This window comes from Lutra lutra, chromosome 1, assembly GCF_902655055.1.
Source record: "Lutra lutra chromosome 1, mLutLut1.2, whole genome shotgun sequence".
Classification (NCBI taxonomy): Eukaryota; Metazoa; Chordata; class Mammalia; order Carnivora; family Mustelidae; genus Lutra; species Lutra lutra.
Genome location: NC_062278.1, coordinates 70,874,279 through 70,896,382, shown reverse-complemented (window position 1 = coordinate 70,896,382; position 22,104 = coordinate 70,874,279). Strand labels below are relative to the sequence as shown.

The 22,104-nt window shown below is 36.1% G+C and overlaps 1 protein-coding gene across 4 annotated transcripts in view; it reads left to right on the top strand.

Moving 5' to 3' along the window:
• SLC9A9 (solute carrier family 9 member A9) overlaps positions 1–22,104 on the top strand; it is a 577,794-nt gene that overhangs the window by 310,258 nt on the left and 245,432 nt on the right. For all 4 annotated transcript variants that reach the window (XM_047727082.1, XM_047727072.1, XM_047727098.1 and 1 more), the window contains exons 10-11: positions 13,773–13,886; positions 15,519–15,630. In XM_047727082.1, the coding sequence (XP_047583038.1) occupies positions 13,773–13,886; positions 15,519–15,630 (226 nt within the window). The remainder of the gene's footprint in view (positions 1–13,772; positions 13,887–15,518; positions 15,631–22,104) is intronic.

Genomic DNA, 22,104 nt, shown 5'->3' with positions numbered 1-22,104 from the left:
AGACAGACCAAGAATTTTAAATAGTCGTAATTAGAATCTTAAAGAGATAAAGGAGAATATTAGTAGCATGAAGCAAGAACAGGAAGTTGTAGGAAGAACCAAATGGAAACATCAATTACAAAAAAAAAATGTCAAAATAGAGAAAGAACAAACACTACTTTTATCCAGCACAAAATCAGAATGGGTCAATTAATGGAAAATCAGTAAAGCAAGGAATCATAAAAAAAAAAAATTACACAAAATAGCTCCAACATTTAATTATCACTTACATAAATGCATATTTGCCAATCTTTTTATAAAGAGTCAATGCTTTTTCTTTGACTCTTAGAGTTCTAGGTTGTCTTCTTTATACAAAGCACACCCAAAATATATCTACCAGAACTTCCAGTTTCTATTTATGTGTCTTTAGTTCAGAGCAAGAATTTAAAAACACAGGCAAAGCAATATAAGCTAAGAACCCTTCTATATTTAGACATATATATTTGCAACATTCTAAGGTTGTCCTGCTCACTATTAATTTAGTAGCATTTCCTAAGGAACTAAATTTTACCAAGTCTTTTCTACAAATTTAACTTACTTTTTTTGAAAAATATCAATTATGGTGTTCATATTCATACTTCATTAATCTATACAATTAAATTATGCAACTACTAATACCAAGTTAAAGCAGAGATAAACTGAACTTGGAACAAGTGGGGCTGATCCTTGTTAAGCCTAAAATTCATATGGTAGGAACAGAAGGGACCTGCGCACCCGGGAGAGTAGGTAACTCAGTAGCCATCAGCATTCAGTGTGCAAAAGGCCAAGGTCATTGTGATGTACAGAAGGAATGGAGGGCTAGAGAGTGGCAACTGATGAAGAGTTTTAGTGCACATCTATAGTAGAGTCTTTCCTCTATATATGCATATTATGTTTTGCATATTACCAGATGTTTTATATATTATGTAAAAATACATATAACCCAAGAGAACTTTCTGAGGGATCTTTGTGGATTATTTTGAAGTAACTAAACAATTTAGAACAAGAATAAACTTAGCTCCAAACCACCAGAATAAGTCAAAGCTAAAGCTCTCATCCAGATTGATTTATGCATGCATGGTTTTTATGTGGAAATATAACTGCTTTCCCTGAAACAAAAATACATTCTTGTTCTGTAATAATTTATAATTTTTGACATGTTACCTATATTGTCAAGGATGTGCCATAGCTTCAATACAAAGAGGCTTTAAGGAGGGAGGCTTTATAAATCTTACTGAAAAAGAAACCTCAACAAAGTTAATCAGTGTACAATAGAGTTTTCTAGAGTTCGATGCAAGTACTGACAATCTAGATCCACTACATTTTAACTATTACAAAGAAACAAGTCAAGCAAACTTAATTTCATCAACTATTGATTTATTGATATTCACGCCTTCATAAAAATCATTTGATAGCTGTTCTCCAATTGAATGGCATTATTCAAATGTCATATACTTTTTGTCTTTCACTTTCATTGATTTCTCTGATTTATAAAGACCCTTTCACACTCTCCAACTCTCCAATTTCTCATCATGTTCAGCAGAATCAATGTGCTACTCTAAACTTCATTGAATGCCTTTCATTCAGTGAAAGCCTTCTATTGAAAGCCTTTCCATATTCCACTCCACCGTAGTTCAAAAGTTGAATTCAAAATCTTCTGCATAATGAAAATTATTTTTAACCCTTAGGTGTGGTTTTTTTCTTTCCTTTACCAGTCAAATCAATTAAACCTAAAGCCACATGGAGAACAAAAAATTAAGAGTTTGAATGTTACTGTTTTCATATAGTATAAAGTTCAGTGCTATGTACATGTAGTAGACTTAAAATCATACTGAAATGCACAAGAAAAAAAATCCGTACCTCTTTACCTTCTAAATTGTAAAGTATCTACCCCTACACATTGTACAAAAAAAAATGACCCAAAGCAAAAGAAAAAGTTGAGGAGAAAATTTGGTCAGCTTAAATAACAAATCAGTTTAACTAGTCTTCAAATTATTTTCCCTCAAAAATATGAAATTGGGGAGGATGGTAAAAGAAATTTTTCTGAAAGCTTCTGATTACCGCTGTACCATTACATATGGTAGCATATTCAAAATCAGCTAACTAGAAAGTCTGTCAAAGGAATTTGAATGTGGTAAATGCACTAGCACAAATGAGTGTTTATTAGGAATAACATAACATGAAGCAAAGAAGTTCTTGAAATTTTCGAGCTAGTGATACAACTAAATGTTATTCCAAAAAAATGCTTCAACCCCTACCTCTAAAATAGTGAAGGGAAAGCCTTTTTCAATAAATACTTGTTTGATTCTAGCATTTTACATTTGTCCTGATGTTCTAATGCATTTCACTCTGAAATAGCTGATAAAAAACAGCATTGAATAATGACTTCAATCCTAAGTATTTTAGTTTGTAACGCTTTGATCAAGAAAATGGGATGCCATGGAGAGGTCAGACACAGCTCATGGTGTTCAGGGCTCAATATCCTTTCTGTCTCTTGCCAGTGGTAAATCTTCCTGTAGTAGAGCACATTGTTCTCACAGTGAATGGAGAGGTATATCCATAGCCATGTCATGGATGATTGTCACTCATAAAACTAGCAAGAGCTGGGATATTGGTATGCAACTCAGAGACCTAAAAAAAAAAAAAAAAATGACATCATTAGAAATCTTCCCTTTTTTGTGTATATTCTTCATACTTTCACTCAAGAAAGAATTTAGCATTGGCTAATTAAAATGATAAAAAGACACACATGGTGAGTAAGAAAGGAAATTTATCATTGCTAAATGAAAAAAGTTAAAGAAATGGAATATTAACCTTTAAAATTTTTTGATAACATGTGAACTTTTCATACCAGTGCCTAATATTAATAGCAATGTTTCTCTTGGTTTGTTCATTAAGAGAAAATCTTTTCAGCATGGTTTTCATTTCTGCACGGAAAATATGTTGTTTCAACTAGTTTTCTTTAGCTAGTATTTATTAGCAAAACCACAGAGAAACTAATTACATTATGCCATGACTCTTATTTTTTTCCCCCTAAGGGCCAGTACTATTAGATTTCCTGAGACAATCCTTCTAGAGAACACATCTTTGAACATAACTCTCATTCTAGAGCCTCCCCAGCCTTTGAAGTTATTCTACACTTAAGGTCCTATATGCCAACCACAAACTCCCAGAGACACGTTTACTTTCAAGGCTAACATGTTTAGGGGTACCTGGGTGGCTCAGTGGGTAAGCCTCTGCCTTCAGCTCAGGTCATGATCTCAGGGTCCTGGGATTGAGCCCTGCATTGGACTCTCTGCTCAGCAGAGAACCTGCTTCCCTTCCTCTCTCTCTCTGCCTGCCTCTCTGCCTACTTGTGATCTGTGTCTGTTAAATTAAAAAAAAAAAAAAAAGACTAACATGTTTAACGTTTCAAGATGGTCGAATGAAAACTGACAGTTGCTGCCTACACTACAGAATTACCTACTACTGCAAGGATTCTGATGGAAATCCCTTTTCCACAGTTAGAACAAAGCAGTATGCAATAAATGATACTGTGTTTGACTTTTTTCTATGAGCCAAAGAAGTAGTTGAAAGTGATAGAGAACTACATTTCAGCTCAACATAAGGGAGGACTTCTTAACAGTTACAAATGTCTAAAAATGCCATTTGCTTCCTTGGAAAGTAGTGGGGTTTCTGCTTTGGCAGTGTTCGATTCCATGCTAAGCAGCCCCTTGAAAAGAGTGTTGAAGCAATAAAGCATTGGCCAGATGTCTGGACATACATTACAAGGTGACTCTATCCTTGAAATCTTGTAATCCTATAGTATGTGTGTGTGTGTGTGTGTGTATTTCATCAAAATAGACCTAACTCCAATTTTAGCTGGGGGCCAATATTTCTGATCAATGTCATGATAATCACTTTGTGAAGTTGCAGACTTGAGAAGTTTATTCTTAACTCAGTGATATATTAACTTAAATGAAACCTTAAAAAATTCTGTACTTTTACATTAATATGCCCCCCTAAAAAAAAAAAAAAGGAAGAAAAAGTATCAAAACTGGAAAACCTCCACAAATAAGAACACTATTATCAGTATTTACTGGATAAAGTAATTTAGCAAATTCATAGAAAATAACCCTCCCCTTAACTTATTAGCTCCAGGATTTTAAGAATATCTGGCTACAGTATTTATTCAGTTTAATGAAGGCTGAATTCCTTGTAGCTGTAACTACATTTATTTCCTATATTAACTTTACTTGCTTAATGATGCCTATTCATCTTCCCAAAGTGTGTTTTGTTGTGTTTTTATGGGCTGTGCGTCTGAAATTCTCATGTTTTTAAAAAGTCAAATTAAGTTTAAAAGAAGATAATGAAATGCAGGGGATGGGAGAGGGTTGGATAGCAGCCAGGAGTGCATAGGGAGCCCAAGAATTCTCAAAGAAATATAGGACAAAATAGAAGCTCTCGGTCACTTAAGTGGTACACCCCCTCTACTTCAGACACTGTATAGTCCTAAACTGTAAAGTCCTAAACTTGGATGTGGAGCCTACCTCCTGTAGGTGAGGCAGAGGAAGAATACCTACACTGTGTGAAGTTTCTTTTATTTTAGGCGTATATATATTATAATCTATATTCATAGTAATATATATAAAACTGTATATAATCATTATGATGGTTCTTTTTTTTTTCAAGATTTTATTTATTTATTTGACAGAGAGAGACACAGTGAGAGAGGGAACACAAGCAGGGGGAGTGGGAGAGGGAGAAGCAGGCTTCCCAAAGAGCTGGGATCCCAATGTGGGGCTCGTTCCCAGGACCCTGGAATCATGACCTGAGCCGAAGGCAGATGCTTAATGACTGAGCCACCCAGGTGCCCCCATTATGATGGTTCTATAGAGCAAAGCATTTCTCTAGGATTGGAAAGTTTTGTCTTAACATTACAAATGCAAGGTAAAAGTTTTATTTTCCTGTTTTGCTTTTTTGGGGGGATTGTTCTGGATGACTGGATGGTAGTAGACATTGGGAGAAGGTAAGTACCCACTACCTCAAGTATCCACCACCTTAAGAACCAGCTGTTGCTTCCTCTAATTGGATGCAAAAAAATTTACCTTTCAGGTTTCTTTACTTGAAAAAAAATGTGGTCAGGGTCCCGTGAATACTGCCAACCCCGGAGCTGTTCTGATGATCAAACAAAATGTACTAAAAATATCCTTTGTAAACTCTAAAGCCTTATAAATACTCACCAATTCTATTGTTAACAAGCATCTTGCTGCCCCCAAACCTGAATTTCATATAATGGAGAGACAGCCTAGTCTGGCAAAAACGATTTGGGCCTTAGACAAAACTCAAGACAGCTCAGTTCTTTCCTTTATTGTGTTTATTAGGCAAGTGTATTAATACCATTGAGTGCAGCTTCCCCAACTGTAAAATGGAAATAAAATTATCAATTTATGAGTTTTGTTGTCCTTATGATATAAATTGTTCAAAATTTTTAAAGTAAAAGCCTTTAACATATTCCTTAGCATAATTTAAATCCTAAAAACAATTAATTCCATTAGTAGTATTACTATTTTAGAACTAGTGATACTGCTATTTTTATTAGAATGTCCTAAATTTAGAAGTATCTCACAAGATTGCAGTTGTACCTATATGTAATTATAAATCTTCAGCTCCATAAGAGAGGCTGCTCTCTAGGAACCAGGACCATGACTGGCAATAAAGCTTTTAGATCATTTACATCCTTACTATAAAGTTCACAGATCTTCAGTACAATTCATCTCTTATGCTACCTCTGAAGCCCATAGGAATTACTGGATTTGCCATGAACAAATTTCCTCAGGACTGGGACTAAGCAAATATTAGAGTTACAGAAGCAAAAGTTATAATTCCAGTAAAATATATTCTCCTGTTGGTTCGCAAATTCTCCAATACATTTATACCCCAGCTTGTTCAAAATATAGATATGCTCAATAGTAGATAAAAAATAAAATCTGAGATATTCTTTAAAGATAGTGTCCAGGGCGCCTGGGTGGCTCAGTGGGTTAAGCCGCTGCCTTCAGCTCAGGTCATGATCTCAGGGTCCTGGGATCGAGTCCCGCGTCGGGCTCTCTGCTCAGCGGGGAGCCTGCTTCCCTTCCTCTCTCTCTGCCTGCCTCTCTGCCTGCTTGTGATCTCTCTCTGTCAAATAAATAAATAAAATCTTTAAAAAAAATAATAAAGATAGTGTCCAGTTAGGAAGAAAGTGTCCAGTTAGGAAGAAAGACAAATTTTAAAACAAACAAACAAAAATTAATCCTGGGCATTTTTAGTTATTTTTAGTTCTTCCTTTCTTTTCATTTTTATTAGTTTTGTAGATTCTTTCACCTCCCAATTAAAATGGATTTCAGTGTATTACTTGGACAAGTAGATGAAAGCCAGCAGGTTGTGTCCAACTGTACTGTGCCAAATAGAAGCTTTGTTGAGGAATCCATGGGAATTTAATTGGTATTAGTTAAGCAGGGTACGGTATAATGAACTACTTTAATATTTCTCTGAACGAACCATAGTAATATGGCAAAGTTTCCTTCTTTTACTAATAGGAGAAAGAAGCAAATCAGCATTACTGATATGCTTCTATAAAACGGGTGTGACCTTTTTATAAAAATTTCTAGTAAGTACAGTAAATAACAGACTAAAAAAAATAACATCTGGTAAGTCTTCAGAGAACATGGTTAAGTTGTTTAAACTTTATTTAAGTTGTTTAATTAACATTTGAATGGTTACCATGAACTTTCAGAGTTTTTAAATACTGATTGTCCTCTTCTTTGCACTATTAACTTGTTTTTTTTTTATTTTCCCAAAGGAAAGCTTTGCTACGCAAAGATTACTTAAGTTGGGTTCTCTCCAAAGGCTCAAACTGAGAATTAATGGAAATAAAACAAATGTTGATTACTGTACTGGATAAATAAAATATTGGGTCAAGTTTTTTTTTTTTTTTTCATTGATCCTGCGTGAGGTTGAAGTAGATGGGAGGTTATTTATAGTGAATACTGATCCTGAATCTGCTAGTTTGACATTTGTTGTTGTCGTTATTATTATTATCATCATTATTATAACTTTGGTTTGGAAGTGGAGTTTTGAGAGCTTTTTTTTTTTTCCTTCTAAATTTGACTAATAAATCTATTCCCTCAGTAATTAACTACTCCAAGCCAGACTCAGGCAGTGAATGCACCCCTGGTGGTCAAATTGGTTGCTTCTGTCAGTATGGCCTTAATGTAGATTCTCCTTTTGAAACATACCTTCAGGAAATTTTTGCACATGAAACAAAATTGAATTCACCCATACACTTTCATTATGTGCCCCAAGAAGAAAATTATTATGAAGCCTGTTCATTCAGAGGAATGTTGTCACATGATATAAATAGACAAAGGAGTGCTAATCAGTGCTGCTGCCTTGCCGTGAAGAGAACCTTTTTAAAAATGCTAATAACCATCTACAATTTAGAATAAGTGAGTCTATCAGATTGTCAAAGGTTTTTAAAAATTGATAAAAACTACTTTTGGCAAGCATGTGGGGAAAGGGCACCTTCTGCACCATTATTAGAGATGCAAATTGGCATATCTTTCTGAAGGGCAGACTGGTAGTATGTTGAAAAAGAAAAATTAATGTATACCCTTTGACAGAAGCAGCTCATGTCTAGGAATTACCTAAGGAGTAGTCACTCAATTGGAGAGAGATGTTTGTATAAAGGTGCTTAAGGGTCGCCTGGGTGGCTTAGTTGGTTAAATGACTGCCTTTGGCTCACCTGGAGTCCCAGGATTGAGTCCCGTTGGGGCTCCCTGCTCACCAGGGAGTCTGCTTCTCCCTCTGACCCTCCCCCTTCTCATGCTCTCTCTCATTCTCTCTCTCTCTCAAATAAATAAATAAAATCTTTTTTTTAAAAGGGTACTTAATGCAGCATTGTTTAAATGGGAACAAAGCTAGAAACAACCAAATATCCAATTACGGGTACATGAAATAAAATTAGTAGGAAAATTCAAAGGGATATTTTGCTGCCATTAAGAATTGTTTAGTGGATCCAAGTTTATTGCCATGAAAAGAGAGTCACAAAACATTATTAAGTTGATGAAGCTACATAAAAAATATGGTCAGATTTATATGCATGTTGCATATAAATTACGCATGTTGTCTATACATCTACAGATCTATGGAAAAGAGATTACTAAAAGATGTTCCCCAAAAAGATAAGTGTTTTTATCATTGTTGTTTATATTTTTCTTCACTCAAAAATAATTTAAACAAAAATAAGAAAAATACTAAAAATGGGCAAGAATGCTCAATAACCTCCCCAAAATAAAAAGATGAAAGTTTGAGAAAGGCTTAAAGAAGAAAAGATTTGGAAAATTTTTATTCTACTTTAAAATTCTTGTTCTAACTTAATCTAGTTTTATAAACTATGAAAATAATATAAGTTCACAGTAAATAACACAATGTCAGTATCTATAAAGTGAAGTAGAAGTTAGGTGTATGTGGATTTATTCATATACAACATTATCCTTTATTTCTTTAACTCACTTTATATGATTTAACAATGGATCTTGGCTATCTTTCTACATCAGCATATATAGAACATCATAAATTTATTCTATTATATGAATGTACATATAAGTAATTCAACTGTTTCTTATATTATGGATATTATTTCCAAGCTTTTGCTAATATAAATACATTACAAAATTTCTTGATTAAAAAATCATACAAAATTACTGGTAGTTTCTTGAATACATTCATAAGTAGGTTTTGTTTTTTATTTAAATTGTCAATTCTTCTGGAATTTATTTGGCTATAAGAAGGGAGTTAAGAATCTCTCTTTAGTTTTGATTATTTTTTCCAAATCAGTCAAATTTTTCTTCAGTCTTTCTCAACACTCTATATTTTCTCCCAATAATATTATAAAATTGTCATTCTCTCTAAATTGATATTCATATATTCTGTGTGTTACAAAATAAAGTATCATAAGACTCTGGGCAGGAAATTGACAAAAATGATATTATTCACCTAAAAAAAAATAACATGCAAGAACAACTTTGCTTTAGAAAGCAAACAGAAAAGTTGGATAAAGAAAGCAGAAAAGCAGATGTTCAAAAGAATTGACAAGTAATCACATCATTTAGGACTTGAAGGGCCAAGATATCAAATAAAAACAAATTAAACTAAAGTATGTTGAATATGAGAAATAATAAAAATAATAGAGAAATTAATGAAATGGTGAGGAGAAAGCAGAATACAGAAAAATCAACAAAACTGAATTTGCTTCTTGGAAGCATTCATAAAACTGATAACTCTCTAACAAGATTTATAAGGAAGAAAAGACACAAATTATCAGTATTGGGGGAAAGACATAACTACAGACTAAGATATTGAAGATATTACAAACAACTCTATGCCAGTAAATGTGAAAATTTAGATATAACAGTGAACACAACTTACTATAACTAATACAAAAATAAATAGAAAATCTAAATAATCCTGTATCTATTAGAATACTTGTATCTGTAGTTAAATGTCTTCCAACAAAGAACACTCCAAGCCCAGAATTCTTCTAAGTGTTTAAAGGAAGACAACAGGAACCTGTTTTATCAAACATCAGCAACTTTGATAATACAATCTGGTAAAGACTATGCAAGAAAGGAGCATTATAAGATAGTCTTTTGTGACTTAATATTAGCAAATTAATTCTAGTGATGTATAAAAAAAGGATAATGCATCATGACCAAGTAGGGTTTATTGCAGAAATGCAAGATTGTTTCAGCATTTGGAAATCAGTTAATGTAATTAACTACCTTAAAACAATGAAAGAACAAGCTACCATATGTTCATCTTAATAGGTAAAGAAAAAGCATTTGAAGTGCTAATAGCAGTGTAAGTGGGGTGTGGAAGTATAAGTGGGAAGGGGAACAAGAGTAATTCTGGGTGCTGGTAATATTCTCTTATTTAATCTGAAATTGTAAACATATGATTTAAACATTTTTCTAAGTGACTAAGGATAAAAACCATTTTTTTTTTAACATGCAAACATAATCAGGAAGACTCAGAAGGTAGAGTATGTGAACAAACTAAAGCCATGGATTATTATAATGTATTATGGATCTACGTTATTTACAAAGACATGGTATTGGTAGAGGAATAAGTAACAATGGAAACCAAGAACCGGTCTAGAAATGGACCTATCTGGAAAATGGAACTTCTGTGCAATGTGTATATACACAGTTACTTATAATTCTAGCCAGTGCTAGATTTCAATAAACCAAGTGACTACAAGTTAAAATCCTGGGTTTTCCAAAGGAAGCAAATCTCTAAACAAATATTTCATGCCATAGGTCTCCATGTAAAATGTATAGAACAAATTCCATCACATCTCAACAACCAACAGAAAAGGAAAAAAAAATTCCCCTTAATGTGAGGAATAGATTGAAATTGAGGGGGCGGGGTGGCAGTAGAGGTGGGGGTGGGCAGGGGTAACTGACTTTGCTGCTATTTGAAAAAAGTCCAAAAGTTGATCACCTATCCTTTTTGATAACCCATATTAAGTCAGAGAGGTGTTTTGGGTTTTTTTGTTGTTAAACTGGTACAGGACTATGAAGGAATATGTATCATTTTAAGTAATAGAAACCTCACTTAGAACAAAAAAAGTGTTTGGTTTTTTGTTTTTTTCAATGGTAGATTTTGCTTCGGGAGAGGCTGAATACAGATTTAAGTGGTGTGGTCAGGACATGGTTTCTCTTTCAGACAGCTGTTTCCCCTGGGAGCACGAGATGGCTAGCCACAGCTCCCTAGCCTGCATCCTACTTTCTCACACCATGAAAAGCTGGGGGGGTTTGTCCTGGCATTTCCTGCCAGGTCTCATTGTATTTCTTTGGCTCTGAATGCACCACACCCACTTCTGAACCAAAGATGCTAGCTAAAGAAATACATTGATTTGAGTGGTTTAGTCCTAAATCATATACCCCATATCTGAACTATGGAGGTTTAAACATGTGAGCTGAGAGTAGGGAATAAGGTGGACCCCAGAGGGAAATTGGAGTGTGACCACCAAGAAGGAGCTAAATAGATCCTAGATATCAAGATGTCCCCTCTCCAGTACTTGGGAAGGGACCGGAGAAGAAGCTCTATGAATTTAATCTTGCATGTGTTCATTAATGTTTAAAACTGGGTAGCTGCACCATAGCTTAATGTTTGTGCCCTTCCCCCAACCAAATTCATATGCTGAAGTCCTAATCTCCAAAGTGGTGGTATGTTAAAGGTGGGGCTTTGGGGAGCTGATTAGGTAATGAGGGTGGAGCCTTCATGAATGGGATTAGTGCCCTTATAAGAAGAGATATGAGAGGCCAACAGACACATGAAAAAGTGCTCCATATCATCAGGGAAATACAAATCAAAACCACCATGAGATATCACCTCACACCAGTCAGAATGGCTAAAATTAACAAGTCAGGAAATGACAGATGCTGGCGAGGATGCGGAGAAAGGGGAACCCTCCTACACTGTTGGTGGGAATGCAAGCTGGTGCAACCACTCTGGAAAACAGCATGGAGGTTCCTCAAAATGTTGAAAATAGAACTACCCTATGACCCAGCAATTGCACTGCTGGGTATTTACCCTAAAGATACAAACGTAGTGATCCGAAGGGGACGTGCACCCGAATGTTTATAGCAGCAATGTCTACAATAGCCAAACTATGGAAAGAACCTAGATGTCCATCAACAGTTGAATGGATAAAGAAGATATTCCATACACAATGGAATACTATGCAGCCATCAAAAGAAATGAAATCTTGCCATTTGCGACGATGTGGATGGAACTAGAGGGTATCATGCTTAGCGAAATAAGTCAATCAGAGAAAGACAACTATCATATGATCTCCCTGATATGAGGAAGTAGAGATGCAACATGGGGGGTGAAGGGGGTAGGAGAAGAATAAATGAAACAAGGTGGGATTAGGAGGGAGACAAACCATAAGTGACTCTTAATCTCACAAAACAAACTGAGGGTTGCTGGGGGGAGGGGGATTAGGAGAAGGGGGGTGGGTTATGGATATTGGGGAGGGTTTGTGCTATGGTGAGTGCTGTGAAGTGTGTAAACCTGGCGATTCACAGACCTGAACCCCTGGGGATAAAAATATATGTTTATAAAAAATAAATAAATAAATGTAAAAAAAAAGAGAGAGAGAGATATGAGAGAGATCTCTCTGCCATGTGAGGATTCAGCAAGCAGGCTGCTATTTGCAAACCAGGAAGAGGATTCTCATCAAAACCTAATTGGCTGACTTGACCTTTTGATCTTGGACTTCTCAGCTTCCAGAACTATAAGAAATAAATCTCTGTTGTTTTAACCAGCCAGTCTATAGTATTTTGCTATGGCAGGCAGAGCAGATTAAGACAGTAGCCAAATCTCACTTTCTGAAAAAGTACAGATATGAGGAGGTAGCAAAGTGTTCCCCATTCCCTGTATTTTCTCCCACGTTTTCAAGTTTTTGTGGTTATTTGGGTGACAGTGTTTGTTAAGATGAGCTTGTCTAGAATGTGAAACAGGTCCTCAGGATAATTAATGATCACTGCCACTGCAGAAAGACCATCTTGTACCACAGGAGTGTGTCTTTTTTAATCCTTTGTTTCTATTACTGGCTTTAAATAATGTTTCTGACAAGATTCTGCTTTTCTTTCTGTCAACTATCGGTAAGCAGGTATTGGGCATTATTTGTGAGGCTGTAAATACATTTGGTGAAAAAATAATGAGTCCTTAAAAAGTCAAGAGAAATGCTTCCAGAGACATTTACCTAACATGGTGATATATGTAAGGCTGAGAATGAAGTTTCAGAAGTTTCAGAAGCTTCCAAATGAAAATTCTGGAACATAAACTAAAGTCTCTTCCAAATGTGTGATTGTTGTAGCCCCTGGACACATTTCCCTTTTACTTCTAATCTGGAAGTTAGAGAACGTTTTCATGCTCAACTTAAATTGTTTAGTTAATGATCTAAGAATAACTCTTGGGAGCTTCTCTCTGCATAGTGTGTTATTACTCTATTCCTCTGACTGCATTTGATGTATCTATTGTGTTCTCATTGCATAAACTGATCCCTGGGATTAATCATTTACTTTTTACCAGCTAGAAATTGTAGACATTTAATGGATATACCTACATCAGTCAATTTAATGAGTCTCATTGTCTGGGGTTTGAAATATACTGATCATTCTAATGTTGAAATATAATTGACATTCATTCTTAGTCCAAGTTTCCAAGTTTTCCAAGTTTGTCTCTCCTGCCTGCCTGAGAGAGGTAATTTAGCTAAAACTTTTTTTGAAGTTTTCAGGGCCTAGGAACTCAAGGACATCTACTGAATGATATCAGAAGAAACTAAACGATCTTTGCATCCTTTCCTATGGTACACCTTAAGCAATCATGTAGATTTCTATAACAAGGATATTCTATCATCCTAGTAGGAATTGTTCCATGGAGGATGATGCTGACTAATACACCCAGGTGTATTTCTAGCAGCCTTGCATTTGGAAAGGAAGATGGGATGTTAATGTGACTGCCACATCTGTCACTGGGTAGAGAGCCAGGGTAGAGCCAGAGGGCCTGACAGGGTAGTCAGAGGTCCTATACCCCTCCAGAAGTGGAGCACAAGGCCTTCCCAGGCACAAGAGAAACATCCATTTACCAAAACAGTTACAAGATATTAAGTGAATTCACACCTGAGTCATAATTAATGGTTTTGGTTTCTGTTTTGTTTTCAGTTGTTTGAATTTATGAACTTCTTGGGCGAGAATGTCATCTTCTGTTACATGGGCCTGGCGCTGTTCACGTTCCAGAATCATATCTTTAATGCTCTTTTTATACTTGGAGCCTTTGTATCCTTTGAAATACAGAACATGGAGTGATGAGGGAAAAGAGCAAACTACTTACGCTTACTGATTACTCTGTTAAATTGTTTAAGTAATTTCTTCAAGTTTATTGCAAGGCTCAAATTCATGGCAGATATGTAATTTCTAGTAGGAGGGAAAAGATCCTAAGAATTGGGACCTTTATTAAATGCTTCCATTTCAAGATAAGAAATTTGGGAAATACTGAGAGAAATAAAGAGAGAAAACTGAAGAATAGAATACTCAAAAAACAAATATTCAAAATATATTTATTTCTTGAATATTCAAAGTATGTTTTTAAATTATGAATCATTTAGATAAAAATATATCCATCCATTAATTTCAGAGAAATATACTTAATCTGCATTAGAGTATATCCGAATATAGCCAGGATTATTAAGCTTTAGAAATATTTTCATCACAAGTTGGTAAAATCTCTTTTCCAGTGAGGACTTTGAAAATAGGATACAAAGTAAAGATTAGATGAAATTAACATTATAGATGTGATTCAATGTCTTGCGTTAGTGTACATGTGAGTTTATTTTAATAAGATCACCCTTTCCTATAAGTAAAATAAGATAAACTCTAGACCTCCTTTTTTTTTTTTTTTTTAAACCCAGACCTCCTTTTTAATGCAAAGGACTTTTGTAGCTCTAGGCCTGGTGTGTAAGCATTCCCCAATAAGAACAGATGTCTACTTGACGGGATACTGAGCTGCTAGGGATGTCCCCAAGGAGAGTCAGCAACTGTTGTCCTTTGGAAAATGGGCAGATGCCCCATCAGATCACAGGCATGTGATCCTGACAGCCAGGAGAGCTGACCCCTCTTCTGTAAGCCCTGTTCTAGTAAGCACCTACTTTTGCCTTCTGTCCTCTTTTCACTGAACGTTCAACTTAACACTCTAATCTCATCTAAAACCTACATCTTAAATGGAAGCTCCCTTTTCCCACGTAATTCCATCCCATCTGAGGACAAACTAGAATCTACAGACTCTCAGGGAAGGAGTCCTGGGTGATGAAAGGGAAAAGATGACTACTACCAGTATTTTCATAGAATTTAACCTGTAAATACTGGACATTAGCAAAATATTTCCTAGAGGAGTTATATTATACATTTAGACAGGTAATTCTTGTCAAATTAAATCCACTAAGAGAAAAAAAGTAAGTGAAGTTTCCCAGATACAGAGAGTACAACCTGATAGAAAGTAAGATGGCTATTATAAGCAGAAATACATTTACCCTTTCTAAAGTGCTGCTTGAGAAAATAATGCCCCAGCCTCTGAATGGTCTCTGCCTCACATTTTGCAGCAGAGTTGAGTGAAGAGTCAGGCATCAGCAACATAAATGTGATGAGAAGATTTACAGTGATTGAAATGGTACAGGATTAACAATTCTAAACCAAGTAGATATTCAAAGAAAAGCAGAGTTCTCTGCTATTTCTGGAAAAGAATTGACATTTAAAGATGAATCTTGGAAGCAAGTTGGACATACAGGTATTGACATATTTATCCCTGTTTTCTGGGCCATAAAACAGAGAAGCTTAAGAACATAATAAAGCTCGAGGACTCACAGCCTCATTGCAATGAGATTTTCCTCAATGTTTCCCTGTGCTTATCTATAGCTCGCAATTTTTGTTGCCAGAGCCTGCAACATATATCCCCTCTCCTTCCTCCTGAATCTGGGCCGGAAACAGAAGATCCCCTGGAATTTTCAGCACATGATGATGTTTTCAGGTATGTGAACTATGTTATGCGCTAGTGCTCCTGTTGTCTCACACTTTTACAGCACATGGAAAGCAGCCTCAGGAAACAGGGGGATCTCCTGGTCTTCTTACCCCATTGCATCTACTACTCTTTACCCCATGGTGCCTAGTACCATGTGGATATTCTAAGTTCTGAGCAATAGTGGGATTTCTTTCCAAAAGGAAAATGAAACTAAAGGGAATTTTTTTTTGGAAAATACAGTATCTGCCCAAAACTGGCCTAGAATAGGTATTCAACTTTCCCCCAACCTATTCCAGATGAATTTCCATATCAAGCAATTTGCACAGTCATTTCACAAATTGTGTACTTTAAGATAAATCGTGTATAAATGGGGCCATCTTTGTCCAATTGTAAGACTTCTCCTTAGAATCCCTTTCTTTTCCTATGCAGAACTCTAGGAACTTCCCATAGTTAATACAAAAGTGAATCATACCTAAGTATGCTCAGTTACTAGTTGAGAGAACGGGTAGTAATTGCATACTCACCTCATGCCAAGAGCAGTTCTAAACACATGTAACTGGCACGTTCTCTGCTCTCAAGAAGCTTATGTTCTACTTGTTTAAACCACACCTGAAGGCTCCTTTTTCAAAAGAAAATAAACCAAATGAATTTTCTGACCTTGAACTACTCTGGGAATTGTGATTTCTTTCTGTCCAATTTTCCTACCATTGGTCTTGCCTTACTCATGGAACTTATTCCTTACGTGCCTTCTCTGTATGAATACACTTACATTACACTCAGGGGAATATATGAGAGAGTACAATAAACAAAGAAACACTCTCAGAATAGAGCAAGTAAATATAATTTGGAGCATACGGGGGGATATGGAAAAACTGAGGAAACTATCACTTATTAAATATCTACTATTTGCCACTCACTATAGATCAATTCTATGAAGCAGATATTAAAACATTTTTAGATGGAGAAACTGAGGCTTTGAGTTGCCCTCAAAAGGGCAACTTTTGAGGCCCTCAAAGATTTATATAACTTGGCCAAGGACAAAAGCATTTCTAAACCTTGAAGTGGTGCAGGAATTTCTGAAGGCAAGAGGAGACTCCACTTCGAACCCACCCAAGTGTCTCAAAATCCCTATTTTCAGAAGTAGTACTCGGAGTTAACAGCTGGTTTCACCTTCCATTGCATTCTAGCCTGTTCTACACAGTAAAGGGTTGGTAGTTCTGGGGTTGAGAATGAGCTATTTAATCAAGTATGAAAAAAATGGAAATCCAGAGTTTCAAATCGCCCTTCTGTAGGCTTCTGACAGTGCTTCCCTCCATTTCCAGAAATGCTAGAATGACAGAAAGAGGCCTAAGGAGGATAAATTGAACTGGTAGGTGATCTTTGACTTGAACAGCAATGAACTTAGGAAATGAGTTGACTTCTATTAAGGGAAAACATAAAGCAAGTTTGATCACTTATAAATAGGATGTCAGCACTGGGTTGCACTTTAGCAACTCATTTCTAGGAGCTGGGAAGCACTTTTCCTTCCTTCCCTTCAAAACATCAGTTTTACTCTGGAGAATAAATACTCTGGCTTGTTTTTTAAAAACTTAAGTATTATATTTTAAACAATGCTCTATTTTACAAAGATCACTTTGAGAAAGGTGTGAAGCTTTGATGTTGGGATAGGAAGTGTCTGCCCAAATGGCCACCTGACTTGATGGTTTCTCCAGGGTCTGGCACCTTCTATGTTTGCTTAAATGTAGGATTAGAACTGTGCTAAATTGAGACCAACAATACAGTATGTATGGCCAAGAGATGTGAGGAGGCCCAGAATTTGATAATATCTTCATGATATTCTAAAGCAGGGAGTCAGAAAACTATGGCCTTTGAACCAAATCTAGCCCATACCAACTTGTAAATAAAGTTGAAACACACCTTTGTTTCATATTGTCTTGTCTGTTTTTGCATTGCAAAGGCAAAGTTAAGTTGTTTCTACAGAAATCACGTGGCCCACAAAACCTAAAATATTTGCTATCTGGCCTTGTTCTAAAACCTCTAGAGGGAAAACAATAACCTCATCACATTAAGGAAGTTGATATCATTAATTTAATTCAGGAGAATGCCAATGAGTTCGTTCCCATCATCAAAAAGACCATAATGCCAAATTTTCAGGACATCTACTACTATGTATGATTATAATCCAGAGAATGACACCCATTATCTTCCACACTGAGCATCCAGACATCAGTCACTGCCAGACATCGGTCACTCACTGTTAACAGTTCAGCAGCTTGACCTCAAGGGTTGCATTCATCTTGGGCCAAAGTAGGCTTCCTTCTATAGATTTGCCTAGAGTTTTGTTTTGTATGTTTTTTACATTGAAGTGAATGTGTACAAAAAAGAGATTGGTTTACTTCTATTTTTAATGCCATCTTAATTACAAATTAATAATATTGGTGATATTCCCTGGCATGGTGGATAGAACATTGGATTTTTCCACTAAGAAGCTATCTTCTTAGCTTGAAAATGAGGAAATTGCAATGTTATGTGGTTATATAATGGACTCTTAGATCGCTCAACTCAAAAGTCCTTCTAACCTTTCTAAGATTTTTTATGAGCAATGTTTTGAAACTCAGATCCAGGGCAAGGTAGAATAGGTATTATTAGTCTCTTTCTGCAAATTGAAAAGAGAGAGAGCCAGAATAGGGGAGACATGGAGAGATTGGGTATCTTGCTCACAATCTTATGACCAATTAGAGATGAAAATGAGACTTGAACCCTAACCACTTGATTTTGAATCAGAGCCTTCTCACCTACATAACATTACTTCAGATTTACTCTCAAGGTCATAAGAATAAAAGTTAAATCAAAACTATGCCCTTCCTAACATAGGCCAACCCCAATATATATAATATGTCTCTCACACAAACCTGATCCTCGTCCATTTCACAACAAATCAAACATGTGAGTAACACCCCTCCCATATCAGTTCAAGTTCTACACTGCACCTACTGACCCCCATCAGAGTATAGGAAGCATCAGGGGAGTTCACCACGTGCAGTGCAGTATTTTTCTTCAAAAGAAGTTCTAGACTCAGCTTTGATTTTCTGCATGAATTCTTCCATGTTCTACTTTACTCAGGATCTAAAGTTTTAAATCTATTTGTCAAGAAATAAAGAATTTAAAAGGTCAACTAAGGCAACATAAGCCAGAAAGAAGGTAAAGAAGCAGATCACATTACATACTGTCCGGCATTTTCTGAGTGTATGATAACCACACTTCTGAAAACCAGAAGAGAAGGACAGTCCCTTTAAAGAATATTTTGCTTTGGGGAGCCTGGGTGGCTCATTCAGTTAAGCATCTGACTCTTGATCTTAGCTCATGTCTTGATCTCGGGGTTGTGAGTTCAAGCTCCACAGTTCAAGCTGGGCATGGAGCCCATTTAATTTTTTCTTTTTTAATGTTTGTTTTAGAATACAGCCTAGTGTTCTTAACTATGCCTAGAGTACTTTTGGTTATCCAATAAGAAATATGACTTTTAGTAGCCATCTGGAAGAATCTAGTTGTCCATGCTTCAACAATACATTTATATGGAGCCTTTCTTTACATAGCTGAAAACAGTTTTCAGAGTCCTTTGGAGATTGTGAACAATGACCCTTTATCTAAAATGGGAGCATGTAGCTAATAGGATCCAACAGTACATTAAAAGGATTATTCACTACAACCAAGTAGGATTTATTCCTGAGCTGCAGGGGTGGTTCAACATCCACAAATCAATCAACATGATATACCGCATTAATAAAAGAAAGGATAACAACCATATGATCCTCTCAATAGATGCAGAAAAGACATTTGACAAAATACAGCATCTTTTCTTGAAAAAAACTCTCCACAATGTAGGGATAGAGGGAACATACCTCAACATCATAAAAGCCATATATGAAAAGGCCCACAGGGAATATCATCCTCCATGGAGAAAAACTAAGCTTTTCCCCTAAGGTCAGGAACACAATAGGAATGTCCACTCTCACCATTGTTTTTCAGCATAGTAAGTCCTAGCCTCGGTAATCAGACAATAAAAAGAATTTGAAGGCATCCAAATCAGAAAAGAACAAGTCAAACTTTCACTCTTCACAGATGACTTGATGCTGTATGTAGAAAACCCAAAAGAGTCCACAAAACAATTGCTAGAACTGATCACTAACCCAGCAAAGTTACAAGATATAAAACCAATGCACAGAAGTCTGTTGCATTTCTATAAACTAACAATGAAGCAGCAGATAGAGAAATCAAGGAATCAGTCCTGTTTACAGTTGCACCCAAAACCATTAAGATACCTAGGAATAAACCTAACCAAAGCAGTAAAAGATCTGTACTCTAAAAACTATAGAACACTTACGAAATAAATTGAGGAAGACGCAAAGGAATCAAAAAATATTGCATGCTCATAGATTAGAAGAACAAATACTGTTAAAATGTCTATGCTACTCAAAGCAATCTACACGCTCAATGCAATCCCTATCAAATTACCATCAGCATTTTTCACAGAGCTGGAACAAACAATTCCAAAATGTGTATGGAACCACAAAAGACCCCAAATAGCCAAAGCAATGTTGAAAAGAATACCAAAGCTGGAGGCATCACATTTCTGGTCTTCAAGGTGAATTACAAGGCTGTAATCATCAAGACAGTATGGTACTGGCCCCAAAACAGACACATAGATCAGTGGAACAGAATAAAAGCCCCAGAAATGGACACACAACTATATGGTCAACTAATCTTTGACAAAGGAGGAAAGAATATCCAATGGAAAAAAAAAATCACCTCAACAAATGGTGTTGGGAAAATTGGACATCTCATGCAGAAGAATGAAACTGGACCACTTTCTTACACCATTCCCAAAAATAAACTCAAAATGGGTGAAAGACCTGAATGTGAGACAGGACAGCATCAAAATCCTAGAGGAGAATACAGAACAAGAGAACCTCTTTGACTTTGGCCATGGCAACTTTTAGAGGCAAGGGAAACAAAAGCAAAAATGAACTATTGGGACTTTATCAAGATAAAAAGCTTCTGCACAGCAAGGAAACAGTCAACAAACTAAGAGGCAACCTACTGAATGGGAGAAGATATTCACAAATGACATATCAGATAAAGAGCCAGTATTCAAGATCTATAAAGACTTTATCAAACTCCATACCCAAAAACCAAATAATCCATTTAAGAAGTGGGCAGAAGACAATAAACAGACATTTCTCCAAAGAAGACATGCAAATGGCTAACAGATACATGAAAAAAAATGCTCAACATCACTCAGCATTAGGGAAATACAAACGAAAACCGCAATAAGATACCCCTCACATCTGTCAGGATAGCTAAAATTAACAAGTCAGGAAAAAAACAGATGTTGGTGGGGGTGTGGAGAAAGGGGAACACTCCAACACTCTTGGTGGGAATGCAAGCTGGTGTAGCCACTCTGGAAAAGAGTATGGAAGCTCCTCAAAAAGTTAAAAATAGAACTACCCTATGACCTAGTAATTACACTACTAGGTAATTATCCAAAGGATATAAAAATAGTGATTCAACCCCAGTGTTTACAGCAGCAATGTCCACAATAGCAAAACTATGGAAAGAGCCCTGATGTCCATCAACAGAGGAATGGATAAAGAAGATATGGTATATATGCACAGAGGAATGTTACTCAGCCATCAAAAAGAATGAAATCTTGTCATTTGCAATGGCGAGGATGCAACTAAAGGGTATTATGCTAAGTGAAATAAGTCAGAGAAAGACATATGACATATGATTTCACTCATACGTGGAATTTAAGAAAGCAAATGGATGAACATAGGGGAAAGGAAGGAAAACTAAGATAAAAAGAGGGCTGCAAAACATAAGAAACTCTTAACTATAATAAACGGAGGGTTGCTGGAGGGGCAGTGGGAGGAATGCGGTAACTGGATGATAGGCATTTAGGAGAGCATTTGAGGCAATGAGCACTGGGTGTTATATGCAACTGACAAATCGCTAAATTCTACCCCTAAGACTATTAATATACTATATGTTAACTAAATCGAATTTAAATTAAAAATTTAAAAATAAAATGGGAATATGAACTTACTTACACATTTACTCACTCACAGTCCTCCAGCTATTCTTTCAGTGGTCATTCATTGACACACTCCTTGGATAGGTATTTAGATGAACAAAGACAAAGATACTGGCCTTGACCTTAAGAGCCTTACTGCCTAGAGAGAGAGCTTGGCTTTGTGTGGCCTAAATTTGGTTCACTAAGATAGGGCACCTCAGGTGGTTCAAAGCCCAGACAAATAAGAACTAGACTTTTCTGTCTTAGTCAATTACATCTACCATTTAATAAATCCTTTCCCATCATCTTTACCCTCACCTTATGCACAGCCTTTGGCACTGGGCAGAACAGTTAGCAATGCCTGCCAAACAGAAGTGGATTCACTTACAAAGCTATCGAAGCTTGAGCATCGG